General features: G+C 43.3%; 1 protein-coding gene across 1 annotated transcript in view; it reads left to right on the top strand.

Annotated features, from left to right (window-relative positions):
* The window catches only part of npas1 (neuronal PAS domain protein 1), a 35,230-nt gene extending 17,069 nt beyond the window's left edge, over positions 1-18,161 (top strand). Inside the window, exons 4-12 of the mRNA XM_010753393.3 lie at positions 3,273-3,340; positions 5,351-5,440; positions 12,197-12,371; positions 12,509-12,621; positions 13,037-13,233; positions 13,463-13,569; positions 13,813-13,960; positions 15,546-15,658; positions 15,763-18,161. Coding sequence (XP_010751695.2) covers positions 3,273-3,340; positions 5,351-5,440; positions 12,197-12,371; positions 12,509-12,621; positions 13,037-13,233; positions 13,463-13,569; positions 13,813-13,960; positions 15,546-15,658; positions 15,763-16,847 — 2,096 coding nt within the window. The 3' untranslated portion in view covers positions 16,848-18,161. The remainder of the gene's footprint in view (positions 1-3,272; positions 3,341-5,350; positions 5,441-12,196; positions 12,372-12,508; positions 12,622-13,036; positions 13,234-13,462; positions 13,570-13,812; positions 13,961-15,545; positions 15,659-15,762) is intronic.
* Positions 18,162-19,916: the final 1,755 nt, after the last annotated feature.

Here is a 19,916-nt window from a genome sequence, read left to right as displayed (position 1 = left end):
TGAAAGCTGCTGAAACAGAGCATAGATTTTCACTAATGCCTCCACAAATAGCAACTAATAAATATACGTGTTACTTGGTTGAATTAGGCAATGACCTTTATGACAATTTTAACCAATTTTGTATGTTTTTTTTTTTACCATTTGTGGAGCGATGTTAGTACAAGTTCTCTTTTGTATTGTACGTGAAGACACACAAATGTGTGGTAGCGCACAGGTTTTTTGTGACAGCTAGTGGTGTTAACGTGACTAAAAAGTTGAATAGGTGTCTACAAAGCACAGTTATGTGTTTTTTCCCCCAAATAAATTGGCTACTTTGAGTGTTTGTTTAGCACCTGTATGATTGTCTAATACTTTTGATTCTTGTCCTATCTGACATATTTTTAGTGACGCAGCATTCACAGAGCTCAGCAATGAACCTGGTGACTACAGTGACATTATGCATAGGAAATATGGTTAAAACTGTTTAAAAATGAATAATGCACAGTGATTTTTGTCAAATATAGGGATCATTGTGAAACTTTTTGGGTTCCCAGATCTTTGTCGTTAATATGTGGGAGGACATTATTATATTAAACTACGCAAATGTTATTTTTTGTTCTTTTAAATTATTTTGAATAAAGTTTATATGAATAAATTACACAAGATATGATATATAAGTGATAATATTTAGTACAAAGAGAATCATGCAAGGTCCTCTCACTCTCATACACACATATATAGAAATAGTGGTTCACAGCACCACTACAGAAGGATCTTTGTTCTGAGGGTGAGATACCAAAACCGCTCTGAGACTCGCTCTCTCTTCACATGTGCACATGTTCGTGCATGTCCACACACACACACGCACACACGCACACCAGGTCCAGTGTTTTGGTTTCCTGGCTGCCCTATTGTATCCTGGCAGTCTTTAATAAATGGTCCTCTGTGTATTTGTGTGTGTGTGAGTGTGTAGACTCATCCGTCAGGCCTCCTGGCCTCATGTCACATCCAGCGTTTCCTCCGCCCCGCTGACACTACTCAGCACTACTGATCACCCACCATCACCTTCACTCCTCCAGGGATCTGTGGCATGAAACTCAGCACACACACATGCACACACACACATACACGCCATGTATTTCTCTTCAGTTGTGAGGCATGCACAAACTCTCATCATGGTGTGTACCCTTTTTGATTCATTCTCATATGGTCATAATGGGGGTTGCTTCCTCCAGACTCCCCAGCAGCTCCATCGCAGCCCCACAAGGGAGCCTGACAGGCAGGCAGAGATCGAGATGGGCTCCCCATCCCCCCTCCAGGCAGTGACTGGCTAGGCTGAAGGGTCCCAGCACCAGACCCCCTTTCATAGCCCTGAATGGACTTGCCTTATTTATATTCACACTCTGTCACACAGGGGGACCCCAATCTCACAATGCCACTGTGGCTTTGTCCGGCAACTCTGTATTTATGTGTGTGTGAGTTTGTGTGTGTGTGTGTGCGCGCGGGTATTTGTGTTGTTTAATCGGAGGGCATGTTGCTGCTGTGTAGTCTGTGCATGAGAATTCATTGCAGTGTGTATTCCTGAAGTGTGTGTGTGTGTGTGTGTGTGTGTGTGTGTGTGTGTGTGTGTGTGTGTGTGTTCTATAGCTCTAATGGAATGCCTCCCTCTTCTATTCACCGAACCCACATCACAAGCAGGCAGCTGGGCAATATATATATATATATATATATATATATATATATATATTATATATATATATATATATACCAGTTTATGTGTGTGTGTGTGTGTGTGTGTGTTCCACCCCTCCCTCTGTGTTCAGTTGTAACCCAGAGCAGTGCTTTCATTTTCCTGTCATAACGTGTATTGATTTCCCTCAGCCTTGCAGCGACACACACATACACACACGCACACACACACACACACACACACACACACACACACACACACTCAGATATCCGATGATCCTTAAAGTCACGCACACACATGCACACATTCATATGCTCTTGTACACACGCATTTGGCGTACGCACACACGCGCGCACGCACACACACACATAGTTTGTCTCTGTCGGATAAGGAACATTGTGTTCAAAAGCAGCCCTGTTGGAGTGAGATTAGTTCTCACGTATGGTCCCCACTTTTGCAATCACACACTCGCAGGTGTACACACACACACACCGTCACATACTCTTTTTGACATAAAACAGTAAATACGGCTGATTGCTAAATTAATCTTGCACGTCACTGCAGGCCCTCATGCCCACGTTTGCTTGGGAGAAAGTGATCACTCTCGCCTTTCTTAGTGTTTTCTCATTTTCCCGGCCGTACCCTCTCTGCTCCTTTCTTACCTATCTTCACCCCCCCCCTCCCCTACCTAACCACCTCCAACTCTATTTGTATTGTAATTGCCTTGGTAAACAGCACCACTTTGGCACTGAAGCAGCTCTGATAGCTCGTGTTTGGGATGCATTAAGAGTGGCGATGCAGACACTATGAGAGAGAGAGAGAGAGTGTGTGTGTGTGTGTGTGTGTGTGTGTTTATCTGCGTGTCTGGCGGCAATTGAGTGGTGTGCGTCACACAGCAGCCCCTTCCTTATGCTCTGGGTTTTTTAGACACGCGACCGTTTCGGTCGATTCTTCTGTTTATCAGACATGATTGGTTCAAGTTTCACTTTTTCTTTCAGTGCAGACTCAAAAGACGTCACAGGGATGCAAGATGATTACAAAACCCTGCTGAGTCGTATTTACAGATGATTTTGTATAATCATTAATATGTCATAGCTGTACCCAGTCTGAAAGTGGAGGAAGGTGCCAGGTTTATTAATATCAGCCTCCTGATCCCTACAAGTCACTGTTAGTTTCCACTGAGTTACAATGCACTGCTTTTCTTGGAGTTTTGTCACCTCCTATTTCCTTATTCAGAAAAGTGAGCTTAAACAAGCCCGACATTTAAAGTCTATTTTCATGCTGCAAGTTTCCTTACACTACACTGGAAGGATACAAACAAATCAAAGTCTTTCAAATGTTTTTTTATAGTATGTCTTGCAGGATTCTCTTATTAGTAAGTTGACAGTAGGATGTGACGGACAGTCAGAGGAGAAAGAAACTCCACAGCGGGACTGAAGCTGAGGATGCTGCAGTTGAGTCTCCTTAAGCCTCAACTATTATTGTGTCTCCGGGGATCTTTAAACTTATTATTCTTGTCATCACTCTCAAAAGGCATGTAATATCAAGTACAAGTTGATATCAGACGGTGTCTGATGTGTGTTTGTCTTCTTTCTCTCTGCAGTAAGACGATCATCTCATTCCCTGGCTACTGACATGTTTGAGCAGCACCTAGGGGCACATCTTCTGCAGGTAATGACAGCACCCTCACCCTCCTACTTCTTCATAATGATTTTAATGATATGATGTAACTACATGAGTTTGTGTCCTTTTATTTGCGATGCTTTCATGCTAGTAATTTTTTGAAAATTTGAAAACCAGAAATGTCTCCAACTCTTGAGTTAAACAAAGCTGCCCCGTTTTCAGCTTTGTAACAATGCATATTTTAGTTTTAGATGGGGTTTTTAAATTGTTTTATTTAGCCCGAGGAGTCTGAGAATTTTCTCAACCCATAAAGGAAAACTCTTTATCCTTCCACTTATCTGAAAGGTTTAAAATCTGTCAAGTATTTTCCTTGATAGACAAACACATTTGTCTCATAAGTTACTGTTTTATGCGATCACAGTTTGTACCGGCTCAAGTCTTCCTCCATTCAGCCTCTTAGACTTCCATTTCCAAGCAAAGTCCTAACACACACTCTCACATTCGCACACATGTACACCCGCACATCTCATGAACCTCAGATGCTCGGACGATATCGTTGGCTGCCAAAGAATGCTTCCCTTTTGCATGGACAGATGAATGGAGCCTGAGGGGGATTCTGGGGCTGGAGGGCCGCAGGGATGACGAAATGCAGGATGTAGAGACAAAGGCTCAGAGGAAGTGTGAAGAAGGTAACACTGCAGATTGTACATTAGACTAGGAGGAAGCTGAGGGAGGAGAGAGCAACCAGAGCAGAGAGGGTCAAAGATAAACTTGAAGGATCTTATTGCAAATGCTTATGTAAAGGCGAAAGGTGCTGTACAAATAAATTTGCCTTGCCAAAGTAAAAAACAGGTAGGAGCAGAAGAAAGAAGAGAATTAGAAAAGTGAGAAGCTTGTGGTAAAACAAAGAAACGTTGCATACGTCTGCTTTCCGCCAGCATTTTAAAGAGGAAGGGAGGCTTAGGGAACGGCGCTGATAGAAATCAAATTAACGCTCCAGAAAAACTGTATGATTCTTCCCTCCCAGCCGTCCTCCCGCCGTAATAGCCTGATAATTGCACTTTAGTTCTCCGACATTCAGGCGGCTGGTTTCTCCTCGCCGCGACACACGACGCCCCACACCCCGGCCACACATTTGCATACTGGATGTGTCAGTTGCATAAATTACCACTGCCACTTTAAGCACTGGGCCGCCAAAATAGCAATCATTCTTCTAGAGCAAAGTGGCCCTGGTCTGTATGCCAGTGTGTGTGTGTGTGTGTGTGAGAAAACGAGAGTGTGTGAGACTGTGTCGGCTCACTCCTGGATGCTTGTTATGACGATTAGTATTATTCTCTGAAGCAGTCCTCTCTAATGGTCTGGCTGTATACCTTTCACTTCTCATTAGAATCACTGCAGGCTGTAATGATTCTGGTTCTATCTGTGTCTGTGTTCGTACCGGCGTCTGGGTGTGTGTAGGTGTGTGTGTGTGTGTGTGTGTGTGTGTGTGTGTGTGTGTGTGGCCGGAGATCCAGGACAATCTTTGGTTCTGAGTTTATTACAGTTGATTGAAACAGCTCCGATCTATAAGCTCAGTTTCTCATGTCTCTATGCTCTATTTGTTTATGCATGTTTGTGTGTGTGTGTGTGTGTGTATGTGTGTGTGTCCGCTTGTCCAAATGTCTGACTTTGTGCGCGTGTAGGTGTGTGTGTGCGCGCGCAAGCATATGTGGCATTTTTGCCTCTGTGCTGCTCTCCGTGTGTTTAGTAATGCAGGTCTTGTTGACAGCTGTTGTGTGTAGCTGCAGCTTGCATCTATGGGACTTGTTTCATGTCTGCTCACTCCATGTGTGTGCGCATGTGTGCACACGTTTGTGTGTGTATGTGTTTGTGTGCGCGCACTTGTGAATTGAGAGAAGAGGCCGAGGGGTGACGGGTTGTTTGTTCTCTAGCTCATTGTAATTTGTTCGATACACACTAATTGCTCTAATTTGTCTGTCTTGTTTCTGTTTGTCTTTATGTGTGTCTTTGTGTGCGCGTGTGTGTGCGTGTGTGTGTGTGTCTTTTTTATGCACACAGTCTCTGGATGGGTTCGTGTTCGTGGTCAGTCATGAGGGACGGTTCCTCTACATTTCAGAGACAGTTTCTATCTACCTGGGACTCTCACAGGTAAGACGACCTTGTTGCGCACACACACACACACACACACACACACACACACACACACACTCAAATAATCCTTTGTATACAAATGCATTTGCACACATGTGTCGATCTTCTGCTTACGCTTTCATATCCCCTCCCAGGAGTGTGTGTGTTTGTGCATGTGTGTGTGTATGTGTGTGTGTGTGTGTGTGTGTGTGTGAGTGTGAGTGTGAATATCTTTGACTGCACTCTTTGCGCTCATCTCTGGAGTGCAACTCTCACGGGGGCAATGCTAGTCTCTCTCTAGCTCTCTCTACCGCTCTCTCTCCCTCTCCAGGTGCTCACCTCTGTTGATTGCCTGTGGCCTCTTGTACTGTGAATGTTAAGTCCTGCCATTTTGCCCAGATGCATAAATAATAACAGTAATTACTGGCCCAGCAATCAAAGTGTCGCCCCAGCGCGCTGGGCCTGTCTAGGGGAACAAATCGATAGGCATCTTAAAAGCCACATTGATTGTAGGGAGGGGGAAAAAACACCAAGGGGGATGGGAAGATAGATAGAGACAGCCGGAGAGAGAAAGAGAGGGGGAGGAAAGGAGGAGAGGTGTGATAAGAGAGAGATGTTTCGAAGTAAGACGAATCGGTACAGCATGAGGAGGACAGAGAAAAAGAGGGAAGTTAGTGCTACAGTAACACAAGTAACAGAGTGTTTTTTTAAATGTGGAAATTTGGTGTGATTGAGGGTCTACCCTCGGTGACGTTAAAGGATGCGATTGGATTTTTTTTCTCCTCTGTCTTAGTACAATACTTCCACGCTATATTTATGGTGCGAGAGTCATTGGTCACTGTAATCATTTCTCTCATCTATACTGGCTGTAAAGCGGAAACATCTCAACATGACTATGATGTGAGAGACGAGGGGACAAAATCCACAGCACTAAAAGTCAAGTCAGGCAGACAAATCAAAGTGGGTAAAGTTGCAGACTTCTTAGCATGAAATGACTGTAATATCTGAATATAACATGGGCAGGGCTTCCTTGCCAAGCCATGGCAGAGGGATACTTTCTGGCAGCTGCATGTAGGTTTGTTTCCAGGACATGACACAGACATTATGTGACTACAACGACCAGGTCAATACCCTCTTGACTTGTGTAACTCAGACTGCTGAAGCTTCAAGCTTAACTTTTTACACAGAGTGAGGATGCCATCCATCTTTTTAAAATGTATACTTGACACAAGGGACTAAGTGGAGTCTCACCGGGAATGTACCTAAGGCGTAGGTTTCGATTTGTTGTGTTCTTTAATTATATTCCTCACAGTTATGATTATAGAGCAAAGATAGGAAGGGATACATTCATTACTGAATAGGAGACTACTACATGCAATCACCATCTCAACATTAAGTTGCTCTTTAATGTTGTATTTACCATCAACAACCTGTACTGGCATAGGAAACTCGTAGGAGAAAACACAAGCAGCCCAGGATGACTAATTACAGTTTTTCACTTCACATTTTTTGATGAAGGGCAGCAACTTCAGCAGCTAGGTGTGTCGGCTCTACATTACGAAGACATTTCTTCACAATATGGAAAGGAGTGATTATAGTGGCCTATAACTCTTTTAACATATGTGAGTATTACGTACGAGAAAAATATAAGCCTCACCTGTTCAAGCTGTTTGTTTGCACCTGCCCTAGAGTTTCTTGGGCACATAAATAATGCACACATGCTCAGTCGAACATACAGATTAAAACATTTAAGGGCAAAGAATCGAAGATAACCAGCCAAAGCAGGAAGTTTTGTGGGTGAAAGCCAGAAGACGGAGCAAAAAAGGGACGATAGAGAGAGACGGAGAGAAACATATAGAAGCAGACAGACAATTACGAGAGAGGGGGAAAACAAAGGAGAGGCATATAGGAGGGAAAGAGAGACAGTGGTAAAGAGAAAAGGGAGAGTCTGAGTGTGTAAATAGAGTTTAAATGTGCAGTAGGAATGAAATTCGCCTTGGGATTGCCTAGGTAAACAAGACAGCCGAGGCTTTGGTGGAGATGCTAATAAAACAGAGCTGTTCTTATCAGCTGAGCAGATGGCCTAACCCATCACATCTACTCAAACAGGGCCTAAGCCATCAGCATTCTAATGAAATTATTTATGATCGAAGATTACGTTCAAAACCTTGAACATACAACGCCACGTTTACCTTCCTGAAAATATGAGCGCGAGCGCGGATGGAGGGGGTTTATGACGAGTAAGAGAGGCAACCTGAAAGGGCAGATGGAGTTGACGATGATGAGTAAGGGGGATATCTGAGAGGGAGTATATAGTGTGTTTATGGACACATACAGCGAGAAAGAAAAACACACAAAAAGAGAGAAAGAAAAGGTGGGAGGGAGAGGACAAAAACATTTCGATGTACTTTGTTGGCGAGTAGAGGCGGACACAGGGGAGAGAGGAAGGACAGACAAACAGACGATGTTCTGAGTGGAAAAGTGTAACTGGTGGTTTGTTTTAGAGGGCATGTCGCCCCTGTGGACCGCCCCTACCCTGCATCTCCTGTCCCCCCTGTCTGACCCCTCTGCCCTGGCTTACACCCTGGGCTTCTCCCCTGACAGAGGGGGGTTGCTTAGCCGGCTTAGCCCAGGTCAGGCACCTTGACCAAGGGCACAGCCTGCCGCCCACTCCCCTGATGCATCTAAGTATCATTTTTCCTCACGCTGGGTCTCCAGGCTTGGGAGCGTGGGGATAAACCCCGGGAATGCCACAGCAGATGAAGGGAGGGGGAAGTAGAAGTGGCAAGAGAAGGATGGATGGAGATGGAGACGGAGAAGAAAGAGACAAAAGGCTGGAGAAGGTGAAGAACTGGAGGGAGGAGAGGTCGAAAGGATGGATGAAGTAAGAGTATGAGCTAGGAGGGGGAAGAAAGGGAATAAATGGGGTAAAGAGAAGGGAGGAAGGATGGTAGATTAAGGGAGGAGAGAATTGATCTGGGAATGGTTAGTATGCAGCCCCCGCTCCCCCTCCCCCCTCTCCCCCTCCCTCCCTCTCTCCTCTCCCATCAGTCAGTGAGGGCTGAGGGCTGAGAGTGTGTTGTGGACCACTGCCCGGATGCCTCATACATATTAAAGCCCCCTGCTATTATTTATATCATGTCTCTCCTTCCCCTGCTTGCTGCCCTCCTCTTCCCCCTTTCCTCCCCCCTCATCCCCACCACCCTGCCATACATACATGCACGTGCATGTCTACACACAGACACACACACACACAGGTTCACACAGATGCACTGACAGACAACTGCTCACACAAACAATGACACACAATGACGGCAGGAGACACAAAAACAGACAGTCTAGTCACATACGCAGAGAAACAGAGGCACGCCGTGTGCTTGCATACGCACACAAACACACACTGAGGGAGATTTGAATGATCTCGGTCTCTCCTCACGTCTCTCTTCGCGCCACATTCTATACCTGTTTTTATGTCTGAGCCTGACTCATCCTCTCAATCGCTCCGTCTCTTTCTCATCTTCTCATTTCTGTCTGATCTTTTTTCAATCCCTCCCTCCTGCCTGTGATGGAGTGATATTATTCGGATAGGTCTTAAGCCCGGTAAAGCCCATAAGGACCTGTTTGTCTCTCTACCTTGTTTTTCAATACCACAGGGCCTGGGGATTGTGTCTCTTTCAGATGGCCAGTCCAGTGTTCAGTGAGCAGAGGTAAATTTCCTTGTTTAAAAAGGACAAGAATTCCCCTTGCTGAAGAATCGCTATTCATAAAACACACCTTGTCCATAGATACATAGATAGATGGACAGATAGATCGATCAATCTCAGTATAATCGGTAATAAAAGATGCCTGAAACAAGATCTGTCTAGAGTTTTAGAAACCATTTACTTGTCATATATCCAGCCTCTTAATGCGAAGATGCAAACAAATGCGGCAAAGGAATCCAGCACCTAGTAATTACGCTGCTGACGTTATATCTGCATAATGAAGAGAAGAGGGGTCAGAAGGAAACACTTATCCTGTAGATTCAGGATGTTGTGAAGCTTTCAATGTAACCCACTTAATACACGGAATATTTATTTTTAAGGCCTCGTACGTGACGGAGCATTACGTTTAAAGGATTTTTTTTATAGAATTAAAAATAATTTGCAGATATACTTCTTCTTGAGAGAGTTGCAGTACTGATTTTGTACCGTGAACCCCTTTTTATTTTTGGCGACGATCAACTTCGATTGTTGATTGTATTTATGGTTAATCACTGTGATCTTGTGCCAACTAAGCCACACAACTTAAAGACACAAAATAATGTGAAAGGAGTCATTTGTAGTGATGAGCCCACAAAAAATTATGACCTGAATCCACAGCTCCCCTCAACTTTACTGAGTGTTACAGCAATCTTATCTGGCCCACAACTTTATTGTTTTGGTTCACTCTCCCTGATCTCATAGTGTCGTTTTCTACCACCGCAGGCAGCTGCTTTCAGCAAAGAAAGCTCAAGACACTACAGTGGCTAGCTGGTGAAGAGCCAGATATTTGCTTCAGGAGTTGGTGGAGACCAAAAAAGAGAGTGCTAAAAGAGAGTGAATATTGAACTTAAGTTCCCCAGGTGGCCAGAAATGAGACTCAATCATGATCGCTAATATTGATAATGTTGCTCAGTAACTGCTGGACATGTAAATAACAGTTTTCTCACACGCTTAAAAAGTCATAACATGTCATAAGTGTGACGTTCATAACTTGTCTCTGCTGAAGTCGTCACAAATCAGTGATTGAAGGTTTAGAGTCACTGTGAAAAAGGAGTTAGATTATTTTTATGTATTTTATAATGTGACTGGATTCCTCAAAAGTTACTGAAAACAGCGCATGGTTGGGTGTCATGAGAAATAGAGCCGTATTGGAAGCGCTAGTGTCCACCCACACCTGTTGTTGGATCAAAAGAAGCAGGACGAGGGAGAAATTAATATGTTAGACCGTTCTTTGGAAATGTAATCAAAGCCAACTCTGATCCAAACACACACCTCCTATATTACTCTGCTAGCTACTGCCAGAGCCTCTCTTTGTCACAGTGGCTGCTATGACCTACAAGCGATTATCAAGTAGTGTTTTAAGTGATGGGCAGGGTTGGCTACAGTCACTCCAAAATCACTCTTGATTCGATCAGTTTCACCTTAGAGTTCAAGATAGTTCAAAAATATATTTTAAAATTTTACAGAAAGAGAAAACAGAGGGATTAAAAATATTTCATAAAATGATTGAATCTATATTTTGCTTATAACAAGAGATAACTGAACCATAAAACAAAGAAAATAAGATTACAAAATGTGTTTTTATGTCATTGTGTTGACGAATGACATTTCATATGACCCTCTGCGTTAAGTATTTAAATCAACGAGGCCTTTAATACTTATACTTATACTTATCATGGCAGCCAGTGGCATAATGGTTAAGATACATACGTTTTGACTACAATGGTACCATGGTTCATTTGTATCTGGGAGCCTTTTTTCATCTTGTACACCTGTCTTTCTCTACAGTTCTTGTCTTAATCATCACCGTCACTCTCAAATATAGGTGAAGAAAATCTCATTTATGTTAGACGTCTTCAAAGTCTGATAATTTTTTTAGTATGTAGGGAAATTACTCCATATGGTCAAATCTAGTATTTAATCTGTTGACTACAGGTGGCACAATTACAAAACACAGGGCATCCCCTAAGAGATTGAACTCTGTCTGGGCTAAGAACCTCCGTCCCCTCTCTTATCCTTTTTCACTCGGTGGGGTTTCCTCCATCTTTACCCCCCTCTGTTCACTCATCGTCCACCGCTTTCATTCCTCCGCACCCACCTTCCCCATTCCCCACTTCTTCCTTTCCCCCGGCTGTGATGTCCTTGAGGGCCTGCTGAAGCTCCCATAAAGCCTGCAGTAAATGGCTCTAATCCGGTAATAAATGGCTGTGTCCTACAGACAAGGGTGTGAGGCTGCTGCAGCCACGGCTTTATCAGATGGGATGGTATTGGCACACACACACACACACATGCACACATGCACAGACACACACACACACACACACACACACACACACACACAGTCACAGATGTAATAGAAGTTACATACATGTGTGTAAGCATGCATACTGTCTCACACGCGCACTCATTTATACAGCTTCAGATGGAATCACATCTGCTCCGATTGTGCTGCTTTTATGGATGCCATGCAAGAGCAGCGCCACCATTACCTTTAAATGATTAGAGATGCGACTGTGATGCATTATGATGATAGGATCATATAGAGCTGTATGAGCTGTTGCGTTGCTCTTTATGCTTTCTGGGATAGACTAACTGAATGAAGGAGCAGGGAGGGACACGGGGAATAAGAAGAATAGTAATGTGACCTTTGGAGATACTTGGAGTTCACCTGTTTTTAATCAGCAAATACAATTGATTTTTATCTCCCCTGGTTTTATTTGTGTAATACTGTAGTCACTTGGTCCTCTGAGACCGGACTTAAATGTATGTGCATGTGTGTGTGTGTGTGTGTGTGTGTGTGTGTGTGTGTGTGTGGGAATGTCTTACAACCTCCACACTCCTTGTTGAGTTGTATCCCAGAGCAGCGCTTTCATTTTCCTGTCATAACGTATATTGATTTTTTTCCTCTGTGTGTGTGTGTGTGTGTGTGTGTGTGTGTGTGTGTGTGGGCTCACGTGTGTGCACCCGCCCCATGTGCAGGTATATGTGCTCTAAGCTTCTGTTTTTGATCAGCGTACGTGTTTCCCTTCAGGTGGAGCTGACCGGCAGCAGCGTGTTTGACTACATCCACCCAGCGGACCATGTCGAAATGGCCGAGCGGCTGGGAATCAGGCCTCACCTGAGGGCCGAAGCCGGTTGCCTCACGGCCCCTGAGAGTGCTTCCAGCTCTGCATCCACCTCCTCCCTAGCTGGTACCCCTGAACCTGGTACTGATTATGATAAGAGCTTATCAAAAGAAAACTGAAAGAAATAGAAGGAAAATGCTGTAAAAGTAATTACATTTATGACAAATTCTGTTGGGTGGATATTTTTATTTTACATCTTCTTTTCTCCTCCTCTACAGCTCCCTCTAGTCCTCATTCTCCTGCTGACGATCCTCCCGACCGTGGCTTCTTCATCCGCATGAAGTCCACGCTCACCAAAAGAGGCCTGCACGTCAAGTCCTCTGGATACAAGGTACAATAATTTACCATAATTTGAGAACACACCTTGTATTGTTCACACTTTCCTGTTTACCTGCTTGTTCGTGGAAGAATAAAACAGCAAGGAGACCCTCGTCGTTTTGTTTTGCTCTGCCAGGGTTTCATAGCACTGTCAACTTGATCGTTTTCAGCGTATTTTATGGCTGTGACCTTATTTCACACTGGACCGCTGCACATAACAGTTTACTGTGCTCACAGCTGTAATACCAGCACTGCTGCATTATTCAGCTCACCGTCTAACTTTGTATTGTGTTTATATTAAATGTATATTAATGAATGTTAATTCCTCTTGTTGCTACTGTTATTTTCTTCATCCTTGATTGTGTATCCACCTTCGAATGCATCAATCAATTCGACCTGTGAAAATGACCTTGTCTTCTGTATGTCAGGTAATCCATGTGACAGGACGAATCCGTTGCCGCCCTGCTCTCGTGCCGGGCTCCACGCGCTCAGTGCGTCGACCGATGGGTTTGGTTGCACTGGCACACACGCTCCCACCCTCCACGCTTAATGAAGTCCGCATGGAGAGCCAAATGTTTGTCTTCCGAGTGAACATGGACCTACAGGTCACATATTGTGAAAACAGGTAAGGGTATTAAGGTAAAGCTGTTGAATACATACAAATGCTTTTTTTTTTTATATGGTAAATCTTGTATCGCTTTTCAAGCGCTCCCACTTTCATGTTTTCTCATGAGTAGCTGGCAGAACACCCTGCCAGATGGTGGTTGTAGAAGACACATCTGCTTCTGCTTAAGAGACAAATGTGTTTTTTATTTTATTTTATTTTATTTTTTTGTCGTTGTTTTTATTTACAGGATCTCAGAGTATATGGATCTGACCCCAGCAGAGGTCGTGGGACAGACCTGTTACCACTTCATCCACGTAGAAGACCTGGAAAACCTCCGGCAGAGCCATGAGGACCGTGAGTCGCATCCTTATGCATATGTAGTGTATGAAATTCAGCCCCACCCTCTTTAGCATACACATTGTCTAAACTTGGGGGGGCTTGATGAATCAAGGAGAGTCTGTGTTGTTGTGATAGGCGCCCTCTGCTGCCGTCATCATGAACTGCTAAACAAATAACCGGCTTTTTCTCTTCCCTCCTCTCATCTCCCATGTCCTGTTATACATCCTTTCTTTCCACATTTTGTCCATCTCCTCTCAGTGCTGAGGAAAGGCCAAGTGGTGACCGGCTACTACCGTTGGCTCCAGAGGAGAGGAGGCTACCTGTGGATCCAGTCTACTGCCACTGTCTCCATCAACCACAAAGCCCCTCACGAACGTAACGTCATATGGGTCAACTATGTCCTGAGGTCAGTACAACCATAACGGAGCCGCACTTTTTTTATTCCAGGACTGCTGATGTGAAGCAAGTTTATATATGCGGGCACCATACTGTGTACAGAGATCCTTTGAAGGGATAGATGATGAAATGCGGAGGGATTATTGGAAGAGTTTCGCTCCCTCCAACATGTCAGAAAACTGACGAGGATACTCTCAAAACAGTGACATCAAAGCACAGCACATTACCAGTTAATGTTAAGTTTAAAAAGTTAATACTTATTTTACATTTTTATATAAATATTGAATATAACTAAATTTTTATTGAAAATTATAAGATGACAAAAAATTTAGTTCTCTTAAATCATCCTATGTTTAATAGATTTTAGATGAATTTTATATTTTTATGCCCTCAAAAACAGATTAGAGTTAGTGGATCTGCTTTTATTTAATTGCTGGCTATTTTTCCAGTTGTAATGACAGATCATTTTTAGTAATTCAGTTGCTGAACATGACCCAGAGCTTTAAAGAGCTTTCACAGTGCATTATGCTATCATGGACAGTCTAATTGTTTGATTTTTTTAATGAATTACTTTCCTTTTTATGTCATATTTGTATATATTTATTTGTTTTTGTACTGAGATTAAATAACGTTAATCAAATTTCAGTTTTATAAGCTGCTGTATTGCTGTTCACTTATCTGTAAACAGCAATACAGCATTACTTACTCACCGTTTAATGTCTTTACTCTGCATTGGCGGACATGATCTTATAAGAGGGCTTTAAAACTGATTAAGGACAGCTGTTTTCTGTTTAAGTTTAAATTACCCTTTAAATGTAGTATTACTTTTCTTTAAGGCTTTATTTATTTACTGCGCGGGCTACAACTGCAGTAACCTCAACAAAATGTGCTTTTTCAGTATTTCTCTCTTGTATACACACACACACATTCACCCAGACACTGATGCAAGTACTCATTGTATACACACACACATACACAGTACATAACAGAAATACGTGCACGGCGACCGAGCAGTCAGACAAAAACAAGAAGAGTAGGCTGAATTTCAATGCTAATTGGACTGAAGCTATATAATTACAACAAATGGATGTCAGAATTTTGGGGCTGAATGGTGTTTTAGTTAATTAGTGCTGTAATTACAAGAGCTCATTAACTTCTCCAACAGCCTCCTCCTTGTCTGAGCTTAACTGTGTATAGGTGGGCTGCTGAGTGGGGCATAGTGTGTGTGTTTCTGTGTGTGTGTGTGTGTGTGTGTGTGTGTCTTAAAAGGCGGGGTCTGCCTGTCTGTCTGTTTGCGTGTCAGCGCTTGTGTATGTGCGATAAGGGCTGTTGTTTGCAGAATTGGGTGTGTGTTAGGTGGAGGTTAGAAGGGTGTGAGGCAGTTTGGCTATTGGAGGTTGTTATTAGGCTGATTATATGTTGTTTCCATCACTAAGTATTCACTCAAATCAGTACAGCACTAGTGTGTGTTTTTTTTTTTTTTTTTTTAAAGCTGTAAGTGCTTTTAAGTGGTAGATGATCATTTGTTTTTACGTCCACCTTTTTCTCCCTCCCTTTCTCCATTTTAACATCTGTCCATCACTCCATCCATCCAGTCGAACAGAGTTACCCGACACTCCCCTGGACCTGCTGCAACTACCAGAGAACATAAGAGCAGAGCGACTTCGAGTTAGCTCGCCCCCCACTGACAGCTCCCCACAGGCCCGAGGTAGGAAGCGACACACATATCACTATCCCACCATGATGCCCGCTGACACACAGAAACACCTGCCTGTACCACTTCTTATCATAAAAATCTCCCTTCCTCCTCAGGCTTGCAGCCAGTGAAGGGTTCATTGGGGAAGAGTGACCCTGACGCTAAAGGCAGAGACAAATTCACAGCCACCGCCATCCAATCAGAGGACAGGAGGAAGCGTCTACTGAGGTCCGAACCCGAGGGCGCACCTCCTGAAACCCGCCGCAGGCTGGAAGAGCTTCGTCACGCAGAGGAGAGTGTGTCAGCCTCCTCTGACCTGGCGAGCGAAAGCGACGGGGAGGAGGAGGAAGAGACAGAGTGGGACCAGGGGGGAGACAGTGACAGACTGAAACAGGAAGACGGCGGGAGAGGAGGTAAACAGAGTAGGGGTGGAGACACCCCGACTCGAGGGGAGAGGAGCAGCAGGGTGCATAACGGCCGAGCTGTGATCCAGCAGCTGAAGAGCGTAGTAACCCCGTCTCCCCTGCCCGGCAGCCCCAGCATCAAGACTGAACATGAAGCCCTAACCACCGGAGGGCGCTGGGGGTCACACACACAAACCTCCACCTCACACACCACCCAGCCCCAACCCTCACATGCACACACACCCTCCAGCAGCCTCAACGGCGACAGCCCCACCACCCCGATCCCCGACTCTTCCTCCAGCAGTGAGGCTCCCCCAAAAGGGTTGTTCACTCCCCCGTCCCCGGCTTTGTCTCCCGCCATGTCCGTGTCCTCCCCGCTCCCCCGTGATGAGAGGTCCGTGTCGGGGGTAGTCAGTCGGAGCAGTGGTGGTGCAGGTAACGGCCCTGACTTTGAGCTGCTCCAGAGACTGGCTGCAGGCGGTGCAGCGGGGCGGGTCCTCTTCCACCCCCTTGCCCTTGGCCCGCAGGGCCCTCAGAGCCTCTACGCTCCCAGCACTATCCGCTACGCTCCACCTGAGCTGCCCCCCTCCCACCACCACAGCGCAGGACACAGCGATGGCCTGCAGCTACGCACGGACCACCACAAGGGACCCCCGCCAGCCTTCTTCCCCCACCTACAGCGGTTGGCCGGCTTGCCACCCTTCAGTGGTTTCTCCCCGTCTGACAGCCCTTTCTCTTCCGGCCTGCCCTTCTGTATGAATGGACTGAGGGGGGCTGCAGGCTCTGAGGAGGACTGAGGCTCAGAGGGGTGGAGGTGAGAGGAGAAGATAAAAATGAAGGACGGAGCAGTGACAGATGAGAACAGAAAGAGAGACACTGAAAAGGGCAGTAAAGACAGAAGTGGCAGGACATTAAGCCTCTAAGGACTCTACTAATTGGACATTGAGTTGAATAACTGTGATCTAAAATATGTGACAAGTCGCTGCCATCGGGAATTATTGTGTCTGCCTGTTGTGGACAAGTGACAGTGACTCTCAGAGAAAACGGGACATGGAAACTTTTGACTGGTTGTCCCTCAAGACTTTCCGTCTCTACAACAATAATGAACTCTGTGTCTTTCTCTAGATGACTGTGTTGATTTCTGTGTCTCTTCCACTCAGAGAAGCCATATTGTATATAGAGACAAAACCATAAAGACCCTCAGCTCACATCCTCCTCACTGTCACTCCAATTAACCCAATTAACCCTAAAGCCAGTAGAAAGAGATGGACACTTGTCTGTAGGAAGGAAAGTGACTTTGGAATATAAATTTTTATTATTGCAGTATTATATAAATCATCTCTTACACTGAGATCCAGGTGAGACTTTGATTATATGGTTTCCCTTAAAATAGATGGAGACAGCCCTCTGGTGTTTTTGTATTGAGATTCAAAATAAGAATAATAATAATAATAAAAACAAGTACTCATCAGTCAGCCATACTTAAAGCACACTGTTGGGACAAAAATATGAATAATGTAGTCCCAGACATTCCATTATGTATAAGGGAAGAAAATGCAATGCAGACAGGACGCTATTTCTGTTGATTGATTGTAGGAAGGTCATTTGTTTAACTGAGTATTAATTATAGTATATTATGTATGATGCTGCGATTGTGTTTGTGTATGAAAGCCATATTCTTCTTTTTTTTTATTTCTTGGAAGTTTTTATTGATTTTCGCCAGATAAAACAGAGGGAAGTATGATGTAAAAAATGTGTCTAGACAGACAGAATAACATTGTTTTATTGGATGTACAATAACATCCAAATATGTTTTTATTATTCTCTTAAAAAAAATTATATTTCTGTAAATGTTTTTAGGAGAGGAAACGGTGCTGGACCAGAGAAGTGTTTATTATCATTTAAACCTCTGTGTGTTTTTTTCTGAGCACTTACTGAAAATTTGTTCTGTTGTGAACTCAAAGCACTTCATCACTTAACACAGACTGCGTGAGCCTGTTAAAACAGAAAACAATGCAAGAGTGGTCACTAATATCATAGTTTGACCACAGTGTAGTAGTGGGGGGGATAAATGGTCATTTTAAAAAAGGCAGAAAAAATAAACAGACCACATGTGGTCATAAAAAAAAAAGACGACCATGAGAGGTCAATAAAAAAAAACCAGAATTATTCTGATATTGTTTTCAGTTCAATTCAGTCAACTGGAAAAAAAAAGTTTTAGATTAAAAAAGTGGAAACATAAAACACTTTAAATTCAGTTTCACACTGTTTGATTGGAATTCCTCTCAGGACTAGGAATACAAAACAGTTTTTATATGAAACAAAATGAAATAACACTATTTTTAAATTAGTGCTCAGAATATTTTATCTCCCATTTGAACTGAAGTGTCGCAAACAATTTGGCAGTCGTCTAAAAGATGCTCAGACAATTGAGAATCTTCATTCCTAAATGTGATCTCGAAAATGTGACTCTTCTTGTTAACACATTATTATTAAAAAAATAAAATGTTCACACACACGCACACAATAATAAACAATGATACAAATACTTAGAAATAAATATCAGATAATTCTCCAGCACTTTGGAATAAAGCCCTTCGAACTGATCTGTGATTAAAATACACCTAAATTTATATAATCTGTCTTCAAAATGACGCCATAATGACAGACACTGTGTGTAAGCTGTTTTTTTTATTTCCGACTGAGGGCTCAGTTTATGTGGAAATCTCTGATGTCTGACAGACAAAAAAAAAAAAAAGAAAAAAAACAAACATTTCTGATTGTTCAGATTCAATGTGCACTACACAACCATACTGTAGCTGTCACATACAAATGTGTGTGAGTGCACATATCCTCGGGTGTTTAACGGTATAACGTGAGTGTATGATTGTGTGCGTGTGCGCCCGCTTGTACAAGTGTGTCTGTTTTGGTTTTGTTTGTTTGTTTGTTTGTTTGTTTTTTCTTTTGGTTGAATTAAATAGCTAACCCCTTGCCCATCACTGTGAAGCTAACGTTATCCTCCCATCTTTGTGAATACTCCACCCACTCATCAAATAAAATGAACAAATGTAAAAAAGAAAAACCAGTGATACAGATGACAATAACAATAAAATATTCCAGTAGAGGAGCACAACTCAAGGCTTTGTTGTTTCTTTCTTGCTTCTGTGCAGCACGTAAATTCAACAATTAAGATATATGAAATGGCATAATTCAATTTATGTTTTGCATAGTTAATTAAGGCTTCCTGTGTGATTCAAATAGATCATCCGGGACACATATTTTAAGGTAATCAAGTTTGCTCTACACTACATTTGCATGTGTTAGATTTGTCAGACTTGATGGCAGTTATTGTCACGCACCTGCTTCACAAAACATCAACGTTTTAGACATAGAACAGACGTTCATGTGCAGCCTTTTGCTATATGTGTGAGACTAACATAAATTGAAGCAACACGCAATAAAAAAAAGAATAAAAAAAACAAGAGATGAATCAGTTTTAGAATAAATAGAAAAGATTTCTGTGTTATCAACAAAGCAGGTGAGCATTGTTGCATATCCCTGGAGAGGACGAAACACAATAAAACACAGCAATATTGATCCTTAATAAAAAAGTAAACGGTAGTGCAGGTGAGAGTGACCCTGAAGCATAAAGCAGGACATCGCTCGGGTTGGTTGGATTCCGCGAAAACCGTAAATTCATTTGAAATTGACACAAAAGCACAGAGTACACGGAGAGTGTCTCACTTATGAAAGGCTGTATGCAGGCAAGCATCACCGTGTGTGTATGTATGTAAGTACGTATGTATGTATGTGTGTGTGTGTGTACATTGGTGGTTTGCTTGTGTGTGTGTGTGTATGTGTGTGTG

The sequence above is a fragment of the Larimichthys crocea genome, chromosome VII (genome assembly GCF_000972845.2).
Source record: "Larimichthys crocea isolate SSNF chromosome VII, L_crocea_2.0, whole genome shotgun sequence".
Lineage (NCBI taxonomy): Eukaryota > Metazoa > Chordata > Actinopteri > Sciaenidae > Larimichthys > Larimichthys crocea.
This window is presented reverse-complemented; position numbering and strand designations above follow the sequence as displayed.